The sequence below is a fragment of the Apteryx mantelli genome, chromosome 13 (genome assembly GCF_036417845.1).
Source record: "Apteryx mantelli isolate bAptMan1 chromosome 13, bAptMan1.hap1, whole genome shotgun sequence".
In the NCBI taxonomy this organism is placed as follows: domain Eukaryota; kingdom Metazoa; phylum Chordata; class Aves; order Apterygiformes; family Apterygidae; genus Apteryx; species Apteryx mantelli.
Genome location: NC_089990.1, coordinates 22,024,650 through 22,051,106, shown reverse-complemented (window position 1 = coordinate 22,051,106; position 26,457 = coordinate 22,024,650). Strand labels below are relative to the sequence as shown.

General features: G+C 44.1%; 1 protein-coding gene across 2 annotated transcripts in view; it reads left to right on the top strand.

Annotated features, from left to right (window-relative positions):
- The window catches only part of DCX (doublecortin), a 76,296-nt gene that overhangs the window by 11,984 nt on the left and 37,855 nt on the right, over positions 1-26,457 (top strand). For both annotated transcript variants that reach the window (XM_013955112.2, XM_013955111.2), the window contains exon 3: positions 546-886. In XM_013955112.2, the coding sequence (XP_013810566.1) occupies positions 546-886 (341 nt within the window). The remainder of the gene's footprint in view (positions 1-545; positions 887-26,457) is intronic.

Genomic DNA, 26,457 nt, shown 5'->3' with positions numbered 1-26,457 from the left:
TGTTATGCCTGCTAGATTTATCAAAGCTGCTTTTGGTAGAGATTCTTCAGTACCAGATTTGCATCATTTTTCAGGCATGACACAAAAGGTATCTTTTGGATGAATGTTGATACCCTCTCAGCAAGAGATGACAGACTGAAGTAATAGCTGGGTGTGTGAAGATGCAAAAAGGAAGCTGGCAGAGTTACAGAAATTTAGGTGATAATTGAATGAATTAGGTGTTTAGGAGCTTTTAGACAGCCTAGTTGCATCCTCAGGTACCTAAACATGTTTAACTCAATCTTGTTTAACCCCTGGTTCATGTCACTTCTGAGTGACAGTGTATTTGCTGATGGGGAAATACTAGATGTATTTTAATAAACATAAATATTATTGTAAAATTAAAATAAGACATGTTTTAATAACAAACTGCCATGGCAGGTCTAATGAAAACAATGATTAGGGATTTACTTGGTTAACGGGGGAAAATGCACAGTGTCTGCTTTGCAGCATTCCTATCATAAAAAAACCTGTAGAATTACACCTGTGTTAATTTCTTTCAAAAGGGGAGAGTTACGTCTGCTCATCTGACAACTTCTTCAAGAAGGTGGAATACACCAAGAATGTCAACCCCAACTGGTCTGTCAATGTGAAGACATCCGCCAACCAGAAAGCACCTCAGTCTCTGGCCAGCAGCAACAGTGCCCAGGCAAAGGAGAACAAAGATTTTGTGCGTCCCAAGCTGGTAACCATCATCCGTAGTGGGGTGAAGCCCCGAAAGGCAGTCCGTGTGCTCTTGAACAAGAAAACTGCCCATTCATTTGAGCAAGTTCTCACTGACATCACTGAAGCTATAAAGCTGGAGACGGGAGTGGTCAAAAAGCTGTATACTCTGGATGGGAAACAGGTAGGAGGTTTTACAGATGTTATCTTTTTCCCTTACTTTCTCTTATTTTGAGGCTTTGCTGACTCAGAACAATTTTTGAAGCCTAAAATTAACCTGAGATGATCACTGCCATCTGTTCTTTTAGAAGTCAGACTTCTCATGCCAGTGGTTAAGTTACTAAATTTTCACTGATATTAATATCAAGCAAAGAATGCAGCCAACCGTCTGAGTGAAACAGATGCTCTGTCCTGCACGCCAGTGTGCAGTGTGTGTCTTCTGGACTAACTAAATAAATAACATGAAGAGTTCGGCTCACAGCCACCAGTTGATTTGGCTCTTAAGCAATTGCAGGAGCTCTCGAGCTATGGATTCACTAAGTGAAAATGTGTTGCTTGATTTTTCCCTGCCCTCCGATGAGGGCTTGTTAAGATAATGATCCATGCATGCTCTTCTGGCTAGCTCAGTACTTAGCAGGAAAAGTATGGAACTCTGGTGCATTTTCTTGACTAAATGTGTGAAGAAATAACATGCAAAAAGGGATTTGAGTCAAAAATACTTAGTGGGTTATCATAATATGCTTTATGTCTACATATTCCTGGAACTGAAGGAAACATCTGTCTCCTGTTAGCAGCAGCAGAGCAATAAGCCATTTAATATTACTGCATCTATGAAAAGCCTTAAAGGAATATGTAAGGTATGTTTTGGGGACCAGAAAGAGCTAGATTCCTCAAGGAAAATGCTAAGCTTAATTTTGCAGGTCTTAGTGTCTTCTGTAACAGAGGGAGGATCTTATTTTGCTGTTGTTTTTCTTGTTTCATGTTCTGGAGTGAGGCAGCCCAGCTCTTGTGTGGGTTGGACACTGGCTGTTCTAGGGATTGAAACTATCGCTTTAAAGTGACTCCGTCTCCTGTCTCTGGAGTGAATCATTCAAATGCTGACTCTTGAAATACCATGCTAGTACTAGGCAGTGAGTCTGACCAACATACAGACTTCACCAGTGAAGATGTTCATCTTTCCAATACCAAATATTGGCTCATAAAGTGTACTAGTCCAGGTGCAGTGCCTGGGAGCTGAATATAGCATATCCCTCTAACCTGTCTGATATTCATGTTTTCTCTCAACAGTAGTATCTCATGCATTAGTGGCCTATTGTAGCTTCAGAAATGCAAAAATCTCTTGTGCCTGTCAAAGCTTGTGTTTCCACTTGTCTTGACCCAACACTTTTACTTCATAATCCATGTAATTTATACATGGGTGGGTGACTTTCCCACTGGTCTGTCCATAGATATGGTAGCATGTTGTAAATAAGCAGCAATGCAGAGTGATGCAGTGGGAGCTTTGGAAGTGGTGGGGGGAAGGAACAGGAGAGGCAGAGTCAAACGATCCCTCACCGGCAGCCCAGCGAGAAATTGTGCAGGATCATGCACATCAAATCACAGCTGCTTTAGAAAGGGCTTATTACATGGGTCTGACCTGAAAGCAGTTGCCAGTTCATGCCAACGCAAAGTCCTATTGCGCTTACAGTTCTGGATTAGGATTTTTAACTGGACCCTTAAAACGCCTCAGCTCTTTGAGAAGACCCAGCATTTTGGAGGTAGAGGTGAGCTGCCGCTTTGGGCAGCGTGCAGAAATGGTGATGCCCAGTGAGCTTTTGTAGAACTGTTGTCTCTTGTCCACCTTCAAACCGGTTACGTGAGTAAGTGGTGTTTTCCCCTCTACCTCTGACCAGTGAGCAAGACCACATCAGCCCCTGGACTGAACTGAGCTTGTGGCCTTGTGGTTGGACCAGCCTGTGAAGTTGTATGTTGATTCTTTAGCAGAGGTTTGGGAAATGCTGCTTGCTCTCAAAGTACAGCTCACCTAGAGAAGTCCTGCTGTGGGGCAGAGTGCATTTTGGCATATGCTGCCTTGCGTGGAGCTACTGCTGTCCATAGAGCACAAAGATCAGTGTAATTTAGCAGTTCCTACTGCAAGCTGTTGTCCATAGCAGCCACAATATATGACTCTTCTTGAATCTAAAAATAAACGGCAACCTTGAATTCCTTGCATCAGGCTCTGATATCCATGCAGTGACTGGTGCCTTAATTCGGCACTGTTTTCATTGTGGCAACGTCATGGCTTCACCCCCAATTTTTGCTGCAGAAATCTGATTTCACTGAAAGTCTGAGTAAAGTTTTTACATTCAGCTTGTTTTATTGAGTTTATAATTCCCCATTTTCTGAAATGTGGTATTTCCTAGTGCATTATAGAGACATGAATCTTTGCCACCCCAGCTGTTTCACTGTATGCAAAAGTACATGCAGTACTGCAGTTAATGAAAAGAGTGAGATTACTTGTGATTTGACATTAATTGAATGTTTAGTATTTGTTTGTGGCATCATTTAGTGTTGAAGAGTCCTGAGGAGCAAATCTGGCCCACTGAGACTTTTTTTTGATTGGAAGGTTTCTTTCAATGTTTGTATTTTGATCAAAGTTTATTTGAAGTCTCCAACCTGTGTGTGCAAGTTTCTGCTGTGGGTGTGGTGGTCACTTTTAGGTTTTCCACTGCATACTGCTTCATAAAGGCTGACCTTGTGACGTGATATTAGAAAGAGGTTTTTGCATGTCTGATTCCAACGTTAGAAAGAGGTTCTTAATGCCGAATTCTGACAAACTACTTTATCTTCAGGAGAAAATATTCATGGAAATACACAAGCTTCTCAAAGATGAAATAGTGACAAGAATCCTGACACTCTCCTGAGTGTCATCAGAGTTGCATTACTCCCTCTGTGAAATGGTAAAATTTACAAAAGGAATGTACAAAGGAAAATCATCCTTCCCCAGTCCATGCGCTGTAACTTAATGAGAGGAGATGATTATTTTATTTATAGGCATTTCCATGGTGCTCATCAGAGTAATCAAGATGCTTTACAAGTACAAGCAGTAGTGGCAATGATAGTGGTGTATAAATAATTACATTTCTGTGCACTGCAGACCTGCTGCATTTGAAATGAGAAAGCAGTTAATTGAGTGCTGAATGGGGCATGTTTGATAAATTTAACGCTTAAAATAGTGAGATTAGGTCATCTTTATAGGAAGTTTTGTTTCCTCTTATTTCTTGGATTGTCTGTAGAATATTATGCTTTTGAAACTGCTAAATAAGCATTTTTGTTAAGTAGTTCCTGTAACTTGGTCTTGCACATATTTCTGATGCCTCGTGCCTTATCTGCCCGTATTCAAGCTGCTTCTCTCCTGGGAACGTATCACCTTATCTTGACAGACACCCCAGAATTCAAAAGGGGCTTCAAAGAGTTGACCAAGTCATGTCAGAGGATCATGGCATTAGACGTTTACCTTTTTGTACTCTCATGGCCATATAGGAAATAGTAAAGGCCAAAGAGCTCAGTGCATTAAACAAATGCTTGATATAATGCAAAAGAAGTCAGCACTTGATTTCATGACTACAACTCCTGTTGTGTTGATATATGTAGGAATAAATTTGGTCTGATCTGTGGATCATGTTGGAAATCAGCTGCACTGGCAAATTCTTTCTCTTTTTAAACTCTTCTTGTAGTAATTTCTAGTGTCCCAAATAAGGCTGGATTCCTTGGAGCACTGGCTGCTTTATAAACACATGATGACAGTTTCTGCCTCACATGGTTAATAAGCCAAATTAGAAAACAGAAATTGAGACTGTGGATGAAGCTGCATTCAAACAGTTTGAATGCAACGGATTGAACTAGACCTTGAAAATGTCGCATAGATGAACTCTCCCATTTGTGCTTGAGCTTTCTGGCTGTGTTGTGCAATAACTAGGTGTTTCTCTGGAAGAGAGGTGGCTATTTTGCCCCTGCCAGCTAAGTGAGCAAAGTGCGTGTCTTTGCTTTCTGTTGCCTTGCTTTGCAGGGAGCGTCTGTCTGCATTCATTCCTGCTTTAAGTGAACTGCTATGTCTCATGTCTTCTGCACCTACTGAACTTTTTCCTGCTCTGTCTGGTATTCCAAAGCTAAGCATCTACATGGGGACAGGTAGTGACAAAAATCAGTCATTTTTTTTCTGTGACTGGCTATGTGACCGATGCTTTGGAAGGAGGAGACATTCACCAGGCAAGTTCAGTTTTACTCTTGCACTAAGATACTTTTCTATGGTATGAAGTTTCATCTGCTTTTATTCTTTTTCTCAGGCTGATGTATTGCCATGTCTTTCATTAACTAAATACCTTGTTCTGCTAACCCCTCTGTTAGCACAACTGAGCAAGCAGGATTTGATGCTGTTCAGAGTGGAGAGACTTTGTAGGCTCCAGTTCCACATAAATATATATGTTTTGGTTGACAAGCAGGGCAACTGAGTGCCTTTTTTAGCCATAATAAAAGGCAGTGATCTCTTCTGGACCTTGAACTCTTCAAACATAAGGAAAGGGTCATGCACGTGCTGTTCATTGGCTTTTATCTAACCTAGACAAAGTGCTTCTGTTCCATCTGAGTGTTAGCTGTCTCACCAGATGAAATTATATACGTATTCATGTGTCAGGGCATTTGTGACTGTGCTCCCAGAAGAATTTCCAGCCATAAAAAAAATGGTGCCCTCTAGCAGCCTTTGCTTTGACAAGGATTTCATGTGGCAGGTGATGAATGAAGTTCACCTTTCTGTTTGCAAAGATGATGCAAATGCATGGGAGGCCAGCCAGGGAAGAAGTTGCCATTTCACTTCAGATGACTTGCACTGAGGAAGGACAGCAGCAGCTCAGAGGAAGAAGCAGGATGAGTAGGCTCACAACAGGTTAAAGGTTGGGATTTCTGGATCACAGCCAATAAAACAGTTGATAAAGCAGCTCCTGGTGCAACACTGGTTAAAAGCTACCTCAGATGCATCCATTCAGGTTGCAGTGGAGAGACCAGCCATGCCTGATCAACCTCAGAGCTGCTACACTAATTTTAAGCTGGTATTTGGAAACAAACTTGTCAAAATACTGTAATTTCTTTTCTGAAGTGCCAAAATGAGCAATGGACCAACTTCTATTGCCAGGCCACTATAGCTCTATTGATTGTATTAACAGACTTGTATTGATATGACATGGAGCAAAGTTTGTACCAAAGTACACAAATGTGTCTAACTCCTATAATCTGTAATTGATGCTCAAGAAGATGAAGTAACTCCATGATATACCTAGTAACATTTGCATTGCTGAAAGATCAGAGGGAAAAAATTCCCTTTAGAGCCCTGGAGATAGTTAACTGGGGTGCATCAGGAAGAGTGTTGCCAGCAGGTCGAGGGAGGTGATTCTCCCCCTCTTCTCAGCCCTGGTGAGGCCACATCTGGAGTGCTGTGTCCAGTTCTGGGCTCCCCAGTACAAGAGGGATGTGGCACTACTGGAGCAAGTCCAGCGAAGGGCTACAAAGATGATTAGGGGACTGGAGCATCTCTCTTATGAGGAAAGGCTGAGAGAGCTGGGCCTGTTTAGCTTGGAGAAGAGAAGGCTGAGAGGGGATCTTATCAACGTGTACAAGTATCTGAAGGGAGGGTGTCGAGAGGATGGAGCCAGACTCTTTTCAGTGGTGCCGAGCGACAGGACGCGAGGCAATGGGCACAAACTGAAACACAGACACTTCCATCTGAACATGAGGAAAAACTTTTTCACTGTGAGGGTGACAGAGCACTGGAACAGGTTGCCCAGAGAGGTTGTGGAGTCTCCTTCTCTGGAGATATTCAAAACGCGCCTGGATGCGATCCTGTGCAATGTGCTCTAGGTGACCCTGCTTGGGCAGGGGGGTTGGACTAGATGATCTCCAGAGGTCCCTTCCAACCTCAGCGATTCTGTGATTCTGTAACTTATGCCCTGAGGCGTGAGGTTCAAGGCTGCAAAGCAAACAAATGGGTTTGCCCTGTTACACACGCCAAGGGGTAGGATGTCTGAGTCTGGACACTCCTCATCCTCCTGAGATTTCACAACTCACTGCCCTTTTGGATACTGGAAGTAACCCCAGATGAAGCAGTTTCATGGGCTGGTATAAAGCCAGGGTAGATCTAGCCCCAAAGCAAAAGGGGATTGAAGAGCAGGAGAGGGGTGCAGTTGTATTTTGTGTCCTGCGTTCTGCAAAGGCTCCACAGCAGCTGGTGCTAATAGGGCAGAGGCAAGGCCCATCATCCCTCCCTGCTGCATAATGCCATAGCTGCAAAATAAACCTGTATCTGTTTAACATCTTTTTCTCAGTCCTTTCTTCTCAGTGCTTTTTGTTCATTGCTGAGATTTGGCAGGCCTTGCATAAGGCTCCCATTTTGATATCAAGAGGACAGGTCTGTCTCACAAGCGCTAGCAGAGGAATAGCGTGTGCCGGGTCTTTACCCATAGCCTCCCCCTCTGACAGATTGCACCGAGGGAGGATGAACTCCGTGCTTTGCTCCTCATTGCTTCTGCAGACTGCTCTGACTCAGGGTGTTTGTGTGAGATTACTCCTCACTAGCAACCATGTGCCATGCAGGAAAAGGTAATAATAATGTATGGGCTGAAGCACTTCTGAACTCAAATTGCTTTCACGGGCAGACAAGGCAGCCTAGTTCCCTATCTTTAGGGAGCTCTTAAACTGTGCTGGAAATGCAGCATTGCCTGAATCATGCAATAACTAGACACTAACACAGACAAAACCAATTAGTCCTCAGGTATCCCTTAAGGGTTTTATCATACTCTACAGTGAATAAGCCAAGTTTCCATAAATGTATCTCTAAGTACTTATGATAAAATATTCAGAAGATTTTCTCTGAGATATTATTCAGAAACCTCATGCTTATTAATTTCTGTTTACATAGGTCTAGGGGCCATAGAGTCTGGGAGAAAAGGGACCTGTCTGGAACACTGACATCTCCAGAGTGGGTCCATCAGGCATCGCTGCTGAAACCATGCCTAGCTAGTGCTGTTAGTGCAACTACAGATAACACTGTAAATAGCATAAACCTGTAGGACTGATGTGATGATAACCTCTGCCAGCAAGCAACCTGAGAATGGTGTCCTCCAGCCCCAGGGATCCTAAAGAGTTCTTGGTTTAAACAGAAGACTACTAAATACCTATGAAAGCTCTTTTCTTGTAGCTATTTACTTCTCATAACAGATCAGTTTGTGTTGCAGCCTGTTTAAAGCCAAACAAACAAAGAACGCCCAGTTTCAGGGGTTTGGCTGGTCACAGCGCCGCAAGGATTTTTGGCAGGTTCCTGCTGCTGTCCATGGCTTTGGCTCTGTCCTTGCCAGAGGTAGCTGAGCGAGTAACTAGTATGTCTCAGACCTGCTGCCTGTGGCTGGAGCTTTCCAAGGAAACCATCCCTGGCGCAGACAGTATAAGATGTCTCTCCCCCCGCTAAGGACAGGCTGTTTGAAGTGTTGGGGTCTATGGACAGGCTCTAGTCAGTTTTCTCATCTTACGGCTTTTTATTTTTATTGTTGTGCTCCATTCTCTTAGGTGCGCTGTTTAAAGGTGTGAAAAGGTGACACCGCTCTTCTGAGAGGCTGCTCTGTTGGCAGCCTCCAAGTCCTAATTCCTGTAGCTATTAAAGCAGAAGCAGTCTGATCTCAGCAGCTCAGTTCTTGCATCTGCTCTTCCACGAGTGTTGAGGCTGACCTGGCTGCCATCAGTGTGGTCTGCAGATCGCTCCCCAAACCACATATGGAGCACAGGGGACAGGGAATTGGCCCATCGTCTCGATCCACCCCTCCCTCAGACCCTGGCAGATGTTTTGCCATTGTTTCCCCGCAGCCTCTGATTCTGGGAAGGAGGTGTCAGGCTCCTTCCTGCCACCCAGCAGGACGTGGAGACTGGACATTCGTTGTTCTCTTCTGGAAACGCTGGCCAAAGCTGCAATGAATCTATTGTCCTCTTGAGGCCGTGAGGTTCAAAGTCCTGGAGCAAGCTCCAGAGCTGCACTGCCTCTCACTGAAAGTTGTTGCTCGAGAAACATAGGCCTTGCTAGTAGTCATCTGTGGACCAAAATCTGGATGAACACCTGTTGCTTGTATCACAGATGGCAGGCTGTCAAAATTATTGGTGGATGCAGTCAGATCTGACCTGGTGACCTAGGCGTACGTGGCCCCTATTACTGAATCCTGGTGCTATTCACACCCCCAAGGGGAAGTACGTTAAAAATTCAATCCTCACCAGCATCTTGATTTCAGCAGTTCTTTTTCTCCTAGAGTGACATGTTCCCTTTTCATTCTGAATCCCTGGAGAGAAGAGGATTATTCATTGTAGTGCCGGAGGGTTTAACTAGGAATAAATGGGCTGAAAATGAGCAAGGGAAAATTAGGCTGAATATCAGGAGACAAGGTAGGCCACAAAAGTCTTAGTCTTCTCCACTGCTTGTCTGTATCATTGTGTGAAACACTGGTTCCTTTTTGGTGCTCAGGCTGAAATCCCATCAGTGTGAATGAAAGTCTGTCCCTGTTCTGAGAGGGAGCACGTTGTGCTGGGTGTATTCTGGGCAAACGTCTACCTCCGTGCTTGGATGCCAGTAGATGTCTTGTCTCTTGATAACGTAAACACAAGTAAATGTAGTTTCTGTGTCTGTAATGGGGGGCCTGAGTCTGGTGAGCCTGAGTCCTTTGGCTCAGAGTGGTATCGCATATGATGTGTTTGCTCACTTCTCCCTACCTGGTCTAGCACGCCAAGGGAGTGAATGCTGCCCTGCAGTTCCCCCAGCATCATGTTTCTGAACGTGATGCCAATGTCATTCAGAGGGCTCTGGGTGGGACAGTAAGGGGACAAGTGCTGGCTTTGCTCATGTGCAGAGTATAACTGTTTCCATCCTCCCTCAGGTCTGGCAGGGGTGAGAAAACATATTGGCACAGAAATGCATGTAATAAAAGCATGCCTAAAGGAGTTTAGGAGAAAAAAGTTGGATCCGATCCATCCAGATTTTCAGAATTGGCTAAGGTAGGCCTGCATATGTGAGGAAGTGCAAAGACAAGCCATGAAAGCTCTGCGAGCTGTTCCAGCCTGAGGTTGGGGCTGCTCAGGCTGTGGCAAATTGATTAGCATACAAAACTGGAATTGCAGGCCTGCTCCTGGAGATGGGCTTAGCTCTGAATCCCAACTGAATAGGGAAAAATAGGCAAGGAGAATAACCAAAGCATTCAGTGCTGCAAGCAAAAAAACACCTTCTCCCCTGTGAACCTACAGCCAGCACTTTCTGAATTAATAGACATAGGCCTAGTTTTCTGGCTACCAGCAAACAGGGTGCATATGAGTTTATGAATGTGTACGTATATGTGTGTGTGCACGCATCCGTATATATAAGTAATCTTTTTTACCATGTGTTACAAAACACAACTTTTCAACTTAACTTGCTGTCCCAGCAATCTAAACTCTCCTTTTAGTCAAAGGATTGCAGGGACTGTTGTGATCTGAAAGTGAGATCCTTGAGTTGTGTTAAATTGTTCTCTCCTCTTCTGTTACTCTTTCAAATCAAAGGCCTGTAACTGCACTTTGAAAATACATTTATTTACTTTTAAGCTGTATTCCAAAACAAATAGAAAACTTGTATGTATTGGTTCATGTTGCATTTTTCTACCATTTTCTAACTTGAAAAATGCTTCAGATCGAGGATGTTTCAAATAAAGTTGATGTAAAATGGCCTGCTTTTTACTGATTCTTTTCTTCTGTCCCCGAATAAGAGATGTAGTTAGAAATGAACAAAAACTAGATATGGGAAAGTGAGCTAACGTGCACCCTTTGTTAGCAGGACTTTTTGCAGGGGATTTTGCTGCAGCCAGGGTTGGCCTGAGAGGTCAGTCCTTCCAGTCTTCCAGGGCTGCGCTCCGTTACCTGAAGGACGAGGAATACCGCGAGCTTTACTGGCTCCATAGGAATAATTACGCAGCCAGTGAGCCTGCAGGGCATCGGGGAGAGCAGGACTCCGGCCGCCTCCGTTGCACTCCCCTGCCCTCGCCATCTGCTCTGTGCTGCTTATCTGGTCCTCGGCCCCCTCGCCTGCTGGGGACCACGACTCAGGATCTGCTATTTCCTGTCTGGGGGCATCGCTCTGGTCGCGATGGACTTCAAAGTTCAACCCACCCCGTGAAACATCTAGCCAGACTAACTGCTACCGAGAGAACAGCTTACGGCTACAGATGTCTGTCTTTTATTTGGATTCTCTGAACAGGGAAAAGTAATTGGTTTAGGAAAGGATCTTGTGGTGTGTGCGTGTTTTGTGAAAGAGAAGTATTGCTTCAAGCTATTGCTGTGCCCCTGTGCTCTTGCCATAACCTTTTCTGCCCTTTCTCTCAGTCCCTCATGCCCCTAATGTTGCTGAAAGAGGAGCAGATAGGCTAGGAATGGTGACCAACGGCTGCGTGCGTCTGTTCGCCTGTATGTGGTTGGTGGTGAAAGCAAGCTAGGAAACGCAGCTTCTGCACTATATAAATCAACAGAAATGAAAGTCAAAATGAATCACAAAATATATAGGTGGCTGAAGAAGGTGGCTAAATAAACAAAACTGCTGCAAAAAGCCCCATTCACCTTGCTAATCTATTAGAATAGAACAAATGAAATCCTGGATGGGGAGAGCTGGGTTGAAAAGCCTTCAGGCCCTGTCAGTAACCTGTTAAGGAAGCTGAAGTAATAACAAGAAGTGCAAGTATTATCAAAGATTGGAAGCAGCTTAACAAAAAGAAAATGGGGTAGAAACAAACTTTTTATCAGAGTAAAAATTAAGTATCAAGATACCACATGGCTCTGTATTATGACCAGTGTTGTTTACTGTCTTCATGAGTGATCTGGATATGAAAGTACTTGGTAAAGGGACAGAGGATGAAAGAATTACTCGGATAAAGCAAACTTGGAGAAAAGTGAGGGACTTACCAGATAGACGAACGGGCAGTATAATGGAAGATCATAAGTGCACACTAATGCATACTGAAAGAAATTACTCTTATACCTAGCTTTTAAATTAAATGTAACTATACGGCAAAGAGGATTGGTCTTGATAGACAGGCTAGTAAAAAATATCTTAGCACAGGGTCAAAGCAAAGCAACGTGCCAGAACACATGGTACACAACCAAAATTTAGGCAAAAAACCCTCTGATTTTTAAATAATACTCTTCTGTTTACTTTTCCACTTCATCTCTCCCTATTCACAAATGTGGCTCAGAAGGTGGAAGTGAGGAGCTTTGCCAGGGTGTGTGCTGCTCTGCTGCCCCCAGCAACTCCCCTGTCTTCTCTAGCGGGAGTGGGATAGCTCATGCAGGCGTTTGGTAACTCGTTTGGTAGCTCACTTTGTTAAAACTGGGATTTCGGTGAAACAGGTTATGAACAGTTGGAGCATATACACCATGGAGCGTTTGGTGCTAAACTACCCAGGCTTATATGGCTCTCTGGCTGCTAAAGTCCTGGTTTTATCCCTACAAGTATGATATTTGGAAGAGTTTCAGCTGGAAGGTGTAGACAGGATCGGTCCTGCTGCTCTCCGTTAGCAGGCTTGGGGTAGGTGCACCGTGCAGTGGGGCTGAATCCCAGCTCACTGGTATCATTAGTAGCTTGCCTCTGACCACAGTGGAGGAGAGGGGTGTCAGGGTGACATAGCACCCAGTAAGTTAACTTCTTGCAGAGGTCCAAGGTGTCTGGTTATGCAAAGAGAAGCTGTAGCTCTACAGAGGATAAATACCCTTATTTCTATAGGAAATTTTCTACTTGAAAACCCTCTGCACAGAGGTGACAGATGTCACCCCACTGTGTGACAACATTTGAAATGGGTTTGTCAAAATAGCAAGTATTGATTCTACTCTTTGCATTGGGAGCACAAAAATATATGCTTGTAAAAAGTCTTGCTCTTAATTCCTACTTGTCCGTTCTTCAGTTGAATGTGTTGTATAGCCATTGACTCAGGGTTCATAACATCTGTCAGCCACTTCTTTGATATGTCTAATTTTCATACTGTCTTTAGATCTCCAAAATAGTAACGCTGGAGTGGGAGCAATGATTATGCACATCACCTTTGTCATAACACCTGGTATTTACAGTAGTCTGTGAAGCATTTTAATAATGGAAACAGTAAAAATACAAGTGCAGCCATTGAACTTTTTCAGGAATTTTAGCAGATAAATCATTTGGGCACAAATGTACCAGGCTGAGAAGCAAAAGCCTGTTTGAAACCTTAAATCTGAGCAGCCTTCCATCACGGGGCTGAGCTCTTCAGCAGGCAGTCAGGGGGCTAAACTTCCCTCCCTCCAGTATACGCATATCGGCAACCTTATCAACTGCTGGCAGGCTGCAGGAATACATGTAAATTAAACATATCGGAGAGTCGAGTTAGCCAACGTTAGGAGCTGACAATGTTATTCTTGCCTACTTGAAAGCTTTTTGTAATGGATTAGAAACAAGAACCTACATCTCTTAATACCAGCTGAAAGTTGAGGCATCCTCTTGCTTCTAGTGAATTTTAATACTACCTATTACTTTGAGAGCAACTGGTACTGTGGATTTCCTTCATTTTAGGCAACGCTAGTTGCTGAGGGTTGCAAAATGATGTGTACATTTGACGATCAAAATGAAAGCCAGAAGGCTGACTGAATTTTGTATGAGAACCTCAACAGAGTTGTAGGCGAGTGTTATTTTTAGCTCTCTAAGCAACAGAGATCTCTGCAACCTTGGTGTTTCTTGCAGTTTTAAAATGGAAAGCAGTTTTTAAAATGTCTGCTTTTCTTTGAATTTTTACCTGTATTATGAGCTTCTTTGTAAAGTTTTTGCTCTGCTATTGACAGCAGGTAGTGATTTGGTGTCAAACAACTGAACTGTTCCATTTTGTGCTGTTTCTGCAGAATGCTTTTTCTTCCAGAGAACAGATGCTGGAAAAAAAATCTCATCTGATCCTGAAGTTCATTGTTTGGGCTGTTTCCCGTTGCATGTGTGAAGTGTTTGACTTAATCTAAAATGGGCAGTAAATAAGGCAAAATAAAGTTGAGCCCCAAAGTGGTTACACTTAGCATTAATTTAAGGACCTAGTAATATTTAATACTGGTGAAAATGAGCCCGTTTTCATTCTTCTAAGCATAACTCACTGAAGTCTTTTTTTTACTTTTAAAAGCAGAAGAGGGCAGTTGCTACAGGAGATATTTTATATCGTGGAAGAGGGAAGGTGTAATTTAGATATTCAAGCAGCAGAGCAGGTCTCAGGGCTCTTATCCTAGATTTAGTCACAGTGTGGGACCTAAGTTAATGCAACCTATTCAGCATTTTAGACAGGTGTGCCTTGCCTCATTTAAACTCATATGAAGGCTGAAATCGGATTGTTAATTTGTGTTTAATGCTGTTTTGAAAAGTTTTCACACATCTTTGTCTTAGGTGGTCTTTGGTAAAACAGAACAAGATTCACATGCAGGACTTGTGTCACAGTGCAGAGAGCTGGAGGGCTCAGGGTTTCTCTACCCTTTTTTTTTTATCAAAGGACCACCTAGCCTCTGTGGGGGAAAAAGAAAAATCTTCTATTTCTAACAGTGTTTCTATAGTAATCAGTAGAACATAGTCTATGTTTTGAATGTTCACTTATTCTAATTTTTCTTCCATTTTATTTATTCCTGACTTGTGTGTGGGGGGATTGGCCTGCTTGCTTGGCTTCCCTTGCCATATTGTTTCAATTACCAGACAATCTTTTTTCACCTCCGCTTGACTTATTTGTGGGTTTGGCTTACGACTGGGACAATATAGTCATTTTGGCAACTGTATCGTGAGCCACCTCCTGCTGCTTTTTGGACCGCCAGCTAAGACTGAAGAAGATAAAATCTCAATAGCATCATAACATACTCGATCTCTTCTTTTCATTGCATCCGAGTACCAGGTATGGGATAGCCGGCCTTAGTACTCCAAGGCTCTGGCTTCTAAAACAAAAGAAGTGCCCAGGTCCTGCCCCCTCAGCGGGCATGATCCGTTGACGGCAATCTCTTCTTGTATCTGGGCCATATTCAGGCCAGGAGACAAAGCGGAGATTGATTCAGTCCCAACCTTTCTCCCCTTCGCATGTGCTTCTTTCCGTAAGTCGTGCTTTCACTTTTTTTGTGCCTGGCAGCTGCGAGGGCTGGTTGCTTGGTGACGGTCACAGCAGCACAAAGCGCGCTCAGCTGGGAGGCCAGGTCTGCCAGCCGCAAACAGCTGGGGGAATTTTATTTCTTTTTCTTGTTCCTGTTAATTGTAGGGAGCTGAATCAAAGTCAACTTGTAATAGTAAGGGGAGCAGCAGCAGATCCTATTTATGGCTTCTTTAACATCCACCTTTCTCTCCCTGAGTCAGGGAAGTGGCAGTGTGGGGCAGAAGTGGCCTGTTAACGCAAAGATGTAAGAATAAAATAACAAGGCGTGATTTCCACTTTTGGTTCAGACAGTCCCTTACCAGCTCCTCTGTGAAAGCCACGCATCAGATTGGGGCTTGGATTTCTGAATCGTTGCTCCTTAAGCTGGTATGTGCTCGCCTGCCCATTCATTCTGTGTAGTAATTGCACGCTGTGCAGGTCACTGCTACGAAATAGCAGTTAATGATTTTCCATTGCCCCAGAAGGATACACTGCTCTTCAGATTGTGTTGTGAGATAAAACCAAATAAATTCCAGAGGTGAGAGAGCCGTGATTTAATGATCTGGGCACAGGCCTCGGTTTTGAGAACTTCTCGTTTCTCATTTCTGCTCCTACATAGTTTATGTCATCCCAAGTTATTTGCTCTCCATGTTTCAGCTAACTCACTGATACACTGGGGAATACTATTATCTCTTGAGGAACTTGGGCTTGATTGATTTTTACTTAGGGTCAGCCTGGCTGGATCTAGGTACATGAAGATACAGATGCGTCAAAGCGTTTAAGGAATGAATGCTCCCTGCAGAAAGTTAGCTCGTGCAGAGGTGCTTTGCTGTATTGGAGAAGCAGTGTTCGGCACGTAGAGGCAAGGCTGAAGCTAATGTCATCTTGCTTGTAGTTATGTTGAATGAGGAACTGTGAATATGTTCCTAGATTACTGAAGATGTAAGGTCTGCTTTTGCAGGACTTTAGTCTTACTGAGATATAAATCATAATGTATTGATTTCAGTCAGTTGTTAATCTTTTGCTTTTGGGTAACTTTATGCAAGGTTCTATGTAGTTATTAAACAAGTAGATCCTAACACTGAATATTTACAGTTCACTGGAAGGTACTAAAGTGTATAGGCTAATATATAAACCTGCTGTGTACAATAAAGGACCTGCTGTTAAATTTGTAAGAGCAGAAAGCGCTATAGGTTCATGTGTTTTCTTCCCTGACCTGAAGCCTTGAGGTACCGAGAAGTAAAGTTAACTTTTGAGAGTTTTGTCTAGTCTCTTCCTAGGGCTAAAGTCAAGGAAGATTGAGGAATGTGGACCAAAGTGGGAACGTACCTGCTTAACACAGTGCTAAATCTAGCATGCAAAATTGCGCAGGGAACATGCTAAGTTGGTGCCATCCAATCATGAAACTGTGGAATCTGAATTTTACTGCCTCGCATTCATGAGCTGTAATAGGGTTTTTAGGAGACACTTTAGATCATTGCCTTGGACTGTTTTTCTTCATGCCCACATGCCTGCACAGCTTGACCTTTCAGAGCCTTATTACATGGATTTTTTCAGTGATGAAACAGTAACCCAGGTGGTATTTCTTTGCTAAACATGTGTTTGAGCAATAAGCTCTTTTTTGATTTGCAAATATCTTGTCTCTCTAATCCAAGTACTTCTGCCATAACTTTCATCCCTGAGCTGCTGCTTCTCAGATATTTGTGTGTGATATTTGCATGTTTTTTTAATGTTGATACCAAATCTATCACTTTTTTCATCAATTACCTTCCAATTTACTACTTCAGATGTAAATGTGTGGAGACAATAATCGGGCCAATCCTGCAGCTCATGCTTTAGGATGTACAGTGATCACTGAAGGGATCAAGAGGGAATTTACCCCTCCAAGCAGCATCATGCAAAAAGGCTGAAGTGTGTTACTGGTGGGGGGGAGCTTGCCCTCTGCCCTGCCACAGCAGCAGCCTGCCTCAGCCCGCCTACAGCCATGAACTGATCCTCTGTGTCAAATCCCTATGTAAATGCAACAGCCTAATCCCCTTGCCCTAATAGGAATTTCACACCTTAATCCTCAGCACGGTCAAGGGCAAAGACCTTCCTGCTAGGCAGCTTGACAAATGCCTCCTATTTTGAGAAAAATCACTGTATACAGATTTGTGGCAATGGTGAACCTGTAGTGTCTCATTTGTGTGGAAGACTGAAGTATGTCACTCTGATAAGAGTGAGGGGATTACGTTCCCAAATTGTCAGTGGATTTCAGGGGATTTGCCAAACCGAATGAGACCATTAGTCTGCCAAGTCCTTCATTTTGCCCCTGGCCCTGGCTGGTTCTTTTTGGGGCTGGAAATGCTCCCGGGGTAATGCAGCTGAGCTGCAACCGCTCCGCAGGAGCAGGAGGAAAACCTGCAGCGGCCCAGGTTGTGCCTCGTGGCTTGGCACTGCTCATTGCGTGCTGGGCATGCATAGTGTCATTCCAAATAAACCTGTAATTTACAGTGTTGTATAACCTCAAAGAAATATTAAAAAGGCTGAAATGTGGCACATGGGACCTGGGCAGTGTCTTGAACTCATCCTTGTCGATACAGATGTGTCTATCTCAGTTATGGATGCTTATTTCCTAACCAGCTTCAGAGCCTTGCCCAAAGCTCATTAGGCCCATGAAAGACTTCCACAGACCCTGAAGACCACCTCAGTCCAATGGTCCTTGTGTTCAGGGCTTCCCATGAAGACGGGAAAGACCAGCAGCTGAACCCCTTCAAGCCTGGTTCACTGTTGCTGCCTTGGCACCTCTGAAAAGAAGGATGCAACAGTGTGTTTCACCTCATAGACGATGAGAAGCAACTGCATCATGCATAAGACTCGGAAAGACCACGTTTGTACCTCTTACCCTCCTTCTTGTGAAGATAATTGTGGGTGTAAATCAGGCAACTGGGTGTGCTGTTATTAAGCATCATTCCCCCGGGGTTTGCTAGATGCTGCTTCTGCACGCGCCAGTGGCATGAATCTTAATCAGCTGCGGATTAACCACTAACACAGAGCAGTGTGTGTGCGGCTCTACAAGCAGCTGTGGTTAGCTGGCCATTTGGAAGAAATCTGCGTACATGTGTCCCGTTATTTCCACTGCCAAAGCTTTTCCAAACCAGGCTTTTGTTTGAGTTTATTTCTCACTGCAGAAGCTTGTTATTCCCTGCCCTCGTCTCTTGTTGCGGCTCCGGTCCCTCTTGGCTGCTCTTTGTTTGCCCTGTTGTTACTAGATGCTTCAGTCTGGACTTGAATCTCACCGTTGCACGAATAAGGCTCTTCCAACAGTCGGGCCTTTATATTTATTCTCTGCACAGTTCGTTCTGCTAGTGCCACCCTGGAGCATTTGCATCCAAAATGCCAGTGCATTGAGTCAAATCTGTCACCACACAAGAGAGTCTGCACAAACTAAGCCTTGATTTTATTTATTTATTTATTTATTTTCCCCAGGCCAGCTGGCTGTGGAAAGTTTTGTTCTTTATAAGTCTAAACACTTGTGTTGTTTTAAGTCAAATCTGACTGTAGCTCACTTCAAAACTTGTGGCTTTTCCTTAAGAATGATATCACTGTCCTAGATAGATCCTGTGGAGCAAGGACTGGAAAATCCACTTTCTGACAAACTATAATTGAAGAGTCAGCAATGTCTGATGTAGCAAGAAATGCAGTTTTGGAGGGGGGCTGTTGCCCAGTTATTTAAATGTTTCTGTCATTTAGAATAAAGCCATCAGGAGCAGCGAAGGTCATAGTTTCCTTGAGAGCTGCATTTAATTTTACTTATCCCTGGCATGGAGGGGCAGTGAGCTGTGTGCGTCCGGCCCCACTGAGAAGAGCTGTCCCCTCGGGCTGCCGTCCCCATCCTGGCTGGGGCGGTTTGTGACACTGAGGAACCCTGGAGAAGCTGGAGGGAAGGAAGCCGGGGCGATAGTCAAGCGAGCCTGTGGCTCCCCTGCAAATGCAGCCCTCGCTGGACTTCTCTGATGCTTTTGATAATTGCACGTCATTTATGCAGCCTGACTAAAGCAATCCTGATATTTCCTGATTTGATGCACTGTGGCAGCGTTTTCCTGTGGGAAGAGTACCCGAAGGTGCCTCTGGTGACTCAGATGACCGTTTATCTCCATGATCACCCTTATATACCTTTACTACATACCCCAGCCAGGAGTTTAAAAGAATTCATTAGAAAAAATATAAGGAAGGAAAAAAAATCTCATGGCAGTTCAAGCCAGAAACCACAAAACCCAAAGGTTTCTTCCAGCCTCAGTGGAATGTGTCTTGAACAGAGCCTCAGCTCCCGTGTCCAGGCTGCGTCTGCAGCCAGTGCTCCCAGTGGGAAGGGAGCAATGTTCACCTCTCTGCCCTTCCAGTGCTGAATCCCCACTGAGCGCTTCTCCTGTTATGTCCTGTGTTGCTGCCTGCTCTCGCAGCCATTTCTGCTTGTCCTCACACAAGAACAGCGTGTCTTGTTGATATGCTACAACATACACGGCCATTGTTTCCTCTCTGCATCACTGTACCGGACTTAAAATGGTGTCTGCAAGAGAGAATATCCTGTTGGGCCTGTAAGCTCTGGGCGAGCCTAAGCTCTGTGAAGCTCCCTCTTCACACTGAGACCTTGGCCCCAGACTGGGGCTGTACCCTCAGCGAGCATCAACTACCAGTTAAGTGGATTTGCACCAACTAGGGATCATACTCTAGGTTTTTACCCCCATCGCTCCTCCTAGCTCGATGGGTGGGAGGATGATGCTGAACTCGCAGTGGAGAGCTGTGAAAGAATTGCTTGCGGGTGGCACCCATATAACTCTCCCTAAGCTGGCAGAGAGGCTATTTCAGGCAGCACTGCAAACAAATATATTCCCAAAGCACAGTGCGCGCAGATCTTGAATGTGCAGAAATCCGTTAACAGGGCTGGTACGGGAGCCGCCTGGCTGTCACCTTTGGCTTATGTTTGCAAGAATTCTGTTAGAAAGATGGATCCTTCCTGACAACGGAGCATCCCCAAAGCGAGCGCGCGAGACGCTGCAAATGGGCAGGCCTGAGGCACTATTGCAGGGTAAGAGCTGATATAAATCTGGAAAGCTCTATTAAAAGCAGTGCAGATTTATTGATTTATACTAGCTGATAATCTGTTCCTAAAGCTGCTTTTTAAACCAAAGTAATGCAGTTCTTATTGCTTGCCCTTGTCCTTCCTTACACTGTTACTTCTGCCCCTTGCTTAAGTGCTGACGGTTTAAAAATGCATTTGGAAAGGGTGTTAGAGGATGTTGAGTGTGATACTGTTAATAGGAGCGTTGTTCTAGCAGCCTCACCAATTACCCAGTTTCCTCTGCAGGGTAAATCTGCTGTTTTATCCCCTTAGCTACCAGATTGCCACCTTGTGAAACAACATTACTGTTTTCCCACTGCCAAATGACACCCAGCATCTGAGGCAGCTCCAGGCAGGAGGTTCCATGTTTATCCACTTCGTTGTTGCAAAGGAAAACGAAAAATTCTAAAAAGGAAAAATCTATCCTGCTTGTCTCACCCGAGCAGGTCTGAATAACTTGTGAGCTGCATCCTTGCCGCAGCCGTTCCTCAGCAGGCTGGGAGCTGAGCGCGGGGTGAGCGTTGGCGCCTCGCTTGATCCGTTCGTGGCGCATCCCCTGCAGCAGCCTGCCGGGGCGGCAGCGCTGAGGCGGCCGAGCTGCCGGCAAAGCCTTTGTTTCAGCACTTGCTGCAGCTCCGCGGAAAAGCTGAGCTGCTCGGGCTGTGGCAAATGAGCTGCACTGCTCCAAGAAATAACATCTCCTGTTCACCTTAGAAGGGAATTTTTCCTCCGAGATGCTTTCCTAATTATTTTGTTTTTATTTGGTGTTTGTGTTGCTTGCTCGTATCTGAGATGGACTGTTAGCCCTCCAAGCTACTGCTCTTTGAAGCTTTCCATGCCGCAGGGTACAGCCCCTTTTCTCTGCTAAATCAGCAGGATGCAGGAGAAATGGCTCTAAAGCTTCTGCTTTGGGCTCAGTAATGCTGGAGTATTTACAGAGAGATGTAGCGAACAGATAAATGGGACAAGTGAGACAATGCTGCGATGTCCCAGTCTCGTAAGAGAATCTGATATGCAGAACTGGACTTTTTCAGCCCAACCATGTGTCTGTTTGCACCACAGGAGAAAAACAGACTTTCAAAGATGAACAGATTCCAAGTTTCCTCCATTCCTATAGATATAATTTACAGACTCTGAATTTTACTTCCTGAGAAGACATCTCCGCGCTGTGCCCTGCTCGTCTGCTCTGCAGAGGTCATTAGCAACGTGTTGTCAGGGTGGTAGCGAACCGAACCTGGGCAGAGAGGGGTAAGGTACAAAGCCACTTAATGTGCTAAAAGGAAAATAGGGGCATGGCTGATGGGAGAGGATTAGGGTGCTAGCTTGCCTTCGCGAGTGTGAATGTGCTTGGACCAAAAGGCTCAGTTTACTTCCCCCCAGAGCTAGCTGTCACCTGTAGCATCAAGTGGCCCCAATCAGATTGTAAACGTGTATATGTACTGACATACCTGTAACTTAGTAAGAGATTTAAGCCTTAATGGGCTTAAAAATGCCGGGGTGCTTGTTTATTGCTCAGCTGGCCATAAAGACCCCAATTTTCTCTCTCTCTTCATCATTTCCACTCTCTTTCTGTTGGTGTGAATGACCGAGCCAAGCCTGGGCTGCAGGCGCCGTGGTCTGAGAAGAGTCTCCAGTTGTATCACGGGCTCCCAGAGTGCAGCCAAGCTACAGCAAATCAGGACTGGAGTGGAAATAGGGCTCTTCTGCCTTGCTGCGGTAGCCTTGCTGCAGGGACAGCCTTGGTTCTCCAGGGCCTTTGCCAGGGTGCCTCAGTGGAGGCAAACCAAGGAGGGGAAGGTATGTTGCTTCCGTCTCATGGTTTTAAATGCTCGTGAGACTTGTGTATAGCAGGGAGCTATGCTTAGAAACACATCTGGTGTGGGCAAAGGGGCTCTAGAAGCTTGACACAGAAGGCCAAATCCTCAGGTGGTGCAAGTGGTCAGTGGTAGCATATCAACCTAGTAACGTTTAGCTTATTGTTTTGCCCATCTGATGCATCTGTAAGGTTCAAAAGTTCATTTGCTTGGTTATAAGGCATATGCAAAGTTTGGCTATTTATGTCAGCCTTATCAAACAGATCAGTTGCATTCGCTCGCTGGAGCTGATCTTGTGTCTGTAGGGACTCAGATAAAGTCCTCTGTGCTTGCCCTGCCGGGAAGCAAGCAGTGCCCTTTTGCTTGGCTTCTAGGTGTCTGTGCATCTGTGCTGCTCTAAAAATTATCACAGGATGAATCATAACAAAGATACTTGGTCTTGGAAGCAGCATAAAAATCTCAAAGAGCCAAATATTTGTTGCTTTACCTCATTTAATGTACTCAGCCAGGTTCTCCTCCCTGTTGCTCCAGCATTCATATAAAACTAGTAGACAAAGAAGTAAGAGAGGAGTTCAAACAGGATTTGTCCCATTGAACCAGTAGTATAGTTCAGTTGTATAAGACAACCAAGATTTGCTTCATGGAGAGATGATATAATGACTCCTCTTGCTTTCTGTCTATCTATCTCCTTCTCCCCTGGAATAAGAGAGAAGATGGGCTTCTAAGTATGCCAGTTACTAGTGTGTGAGGTTTGGATAAATTTTTGTATCCTCGTAAAAGAAAGAAATGGTGTGGGGGGGCAGGTTGTAGGTGATAAACAAGAGTAATTTGCATTGAGTTAGTGTTTTTGCCTGAAGTAATGAAGTAAAGAGAAAGCAGTGGCAAAGGAGCCAAGTCATTTTCTCCTAGACTGCAGGAGGGGAGTTCAGTGCATCTGGAAGGCAGCAGTGCAGAGAGGGAATCCTTGTAATTGAACGGGCATATGGCGAAAGAAGTGTTAGGGCAAATTTGCGTCAAAATAAGGGTGGTGTCAAATTGGGCTCAAATTCAGTAATCACAGGTGCCAAATGGATGAATTTAAGTTCAAAGTTAAGAATTCTTGCGATTACTGTGGTTATTCTGGATTCTTTTTTCAGATTGTCCCAGCAGGCGGCATATAAGATTAAAAATTTTAATGTGAGGATGTTGACAGAGAAAGACAGAATCTCTGCTGCAGGAATTTAGAGTGGGAAGTCCAGGAAATGTTGATGTAATGGAAAAGTACTTGAAATTAGGTCCGTCTGAGGAAAGTCCTGCAAAGCTAGGTGATAATTGGCAAAAGTGGATTTATGTTTCAACAAAATGGGATTACTTTGAATAAACATACTTTTTGATTGGGGAAAAAAAAGAAACCTTCCAAACCAAGTAATTAGTCAGACATAAGACTATTTTAGGCACCTCATGGTTGGTTAAGTTATTCAGGGAAGAGTGAAACCAAAATCCAAGGAAAGCAAGTGCATTTGGAGAAAAGCATCAAAGAGATCTGTGCTGGATGTGGAAGATAACGCTTAGTCCTTAGGAAGCAGGTTACCAGTGCAATTCAGATGCATTAGAGAAGAAGCATGTATTATTGTCCTTGTTTCACAGATAAGAAATGCTCACATTGCTCCTCGAGGTGGCTACGTGCCCTTCCCGCATTGATCTCTCCTGGCCTCACATCCTCAGCCTGTTTGGCTTGCTGAGGTCCCCCTGACAGCAGGTATTTTTTTTCCTCCCGGTTCAGTGATCTTTTGCTGTGCCTTTTTCTCTTTCCCCCTAACATAGCCTTGTTCCCTACAGTACTTGGACGGCTTATTTCTGTTTTTCCTTGTCAATTAAACTGCACTCACAGCTGCACTGTGCCTAACTGCTGCGCTAGGAGCACTCCGTACCTGTTCAGAAATGTCCTTCCCAGGCAAAGCTGTAGGCAGACTTCATTTATCAAGTAAAGATTTTCAGGGAAGGTCAGTTAATCTTGATTATCCCTGGAGAACTGTGAGCTGGAAACTGGTCTGAAGGTGTGAATAGCTGAAATAGCTCATTTTTTTTTCACAGCCCCAAAATGAACAAAGAATTCCTTGTGGGAAAGAGGCCTTCATGGGAAGTAATACAAGATGAAACAACAGCTTGACCTCAAGCTTGGGATAATGTGGGATAACGCCCCAGTGTGCCTGGGTAGGAGAGCCTCTTTTCCACATCATTAGCCTGTCGCAGGGGACATGATTTGAAAGAGCAGGAGAAAGGAGAAGGGAACTAGTCAGTAGTGCTTTTTCAGCATCCTTCCCAAACATCACGGCTTATTATTTATTATACAAAAGTATTAGAAGATGCCTTTCAAGCTGTTCTGCCAGTGAGACAAATGGCCTTGCCTGTTATTGCGTGCCTATGAGAATATCCTGGCCTTTCCGGTCAACTCTGCTTGCAGCAGGCAATGGTTGAATGTCCACACGCAACCTGCCAGCTCCTGGGCAGCCCGTAATACTCTCTGAGGTGTTGTTTGCTCACCTGCAAGGGATGGGGAAAGGATACTGCTGCATAACATTTTCATCCTTTCTTTTTCGTGGTAGATTTTGGAACTTCATTTGTATCAGTCCCCTTTGTGCTGTGTAGACTGGGATGTAGCAGTAGATGGTGGGGAAGAAGCTGTGTTACATTACCTTCAGTGAGGGAGTAAAATGCTTTTTTTTTTTTTTTTTTTTTTTTTAATAAATTGAGTCAGGTAAGTGTATTTGCTTTGCCGGCCAAGGAGCAAACTGCCTGAAGCCCATGCAGACAAATTGCAGGTTCTGCAGTGGGGTCGTGGGAGGGACCTTGAGACTGTTCAGAGCCGAGCGCGTATCCCAGCGCGAAGGGCTTTGTTCCAGCCTTTGCTCAAGAGGTTCGGTGTCTGTGGTGCCCAGGCCCGAGGGACTGCTGGGGCCATCTGCTTCGGGGAACTGGGTCCCAGGACACTAATCCATCCTTTTGTAACCTTTGAATTTGGTCTTTGCTGTCTTGTGTTCTGCTTAAGGAACATCAGAAAAAAAATGTAAGGCCATCGCTTGCTAGTATGAACAGAAACACCATTGCACACTAGTTTATTTATTTTCACCTTTTGAGTGTAAATTTGAGGTATTGACTGTGATTTGCAAAACTCCAGATAGTTTGGGTCATGAGTTCCTACGAGGTCTCCTTGCACCTCACGTGCTGTGGCACCAGCTGGGATCAGCCAGGTGCCCTGAATTCTTCCTACATCTAATACCTCGGCGACAATTTTACACCGAGGGCCCTCTCATTTAGAAGTTGCCTTCCCTAGTGGCCCAGTAATGTCTGAATTATTTGACATTGAGGAAATGTCAATGACTCTTCTCTTTTGTGTTTTCCTGAGCGTGGTTTGGAGTCAGCAAAGATGGTAATTTTTTCCCTTACACAGAGGCAGAGAGATGTGTGTGTGTGTGTGTGTGTATACGTGTATGTGTTTTTTAATTAGTTTGTGTAAATCTGCCCTGAGGTGTGCTGGGAAGTGATTGCATTTTGTACTGCTAGAACTAAATGCACATAAAATTTGTATTAAATTTCTCTTAGGGATTTGTATTAAATTTCTCTTAAGGAAAGCAGGCTATAAATTCATATTTTACATTTAAGAAAAAAAGATAATTGGAATTAGATAAAAAACTAACTCTGCAAGTATACTATTCTTAATGATTTTGATACTTTCACAGAGCTTTTCTCAAATGTTTTAAATCCTAACATGAGTCATTAAAACCACTAGTGATTTCTCCAGACAGTGGAGCACTTCCTGATTTGAACTAACTTGATAACACAGCAAATTAAATAGCTGCTTTAAACTCTGGTCCTCAAGGATCTGACAGCGAAACCATCTTGTGGTCAGTTCCTCCATAATATTTTTAAATGTCATATCATATTTTCTTTCAAGATGCAAATAATCTTTGTATGCATGTACATAAATGTATAAAAATATACATACATATGCACAGCCTTGCACGTATGCACTTCTGAAAAGTGTATGTTTTCAGATAACTCTTACAGGATTAGCTTGGACTGTGCAAAGAGACAGCTCAACCATCCTGCTATTTCTATATGTTCTTTCTGAAGAATGCTCAAAAATTAAGAGACTCTTCAGGTGGTTCAGTAACTTACTGGGAATAATGTACTTCTGAAACATTGGCATGTTTTTCGTTGTCTAATTTTTCACAGAGTATGGTGCACTGCTGGGGATGGCCAGCCCGTGAACCTGCGGTGTAAGTCAGAGATAACAGCTCAAACAAAGGCTGATGGGGAGCTGTGGTCTGTCTTTCATCCTAATATTTTTCCTGCTATTTTACCAAATAATAATCTGCATTTCTGTGGATAAAATTTATCACTTCCAGGAAGACTGTGGGTGCAAATAGAAGTTACAAGACCTGGTTTATATGAGTGAAGTGCAGGGTTTGGCCCTAGATGTTATCTTTAGAAAACCCGAATGGTGTAAGGTTGTAGGAATGTCTGAAGTGGAGCTGGGAAGTCACAGTATGGAGTCACTCTTGTTACAACTGAGAACATATGGGCTGTAAAACCCAAGGGGAGAGAACTAAACTGGAAGCAGTATGCAGCAAGAGCAGGAGTCTGGAAGGATCAGTCCCTCCTAGGGATGGGAGGG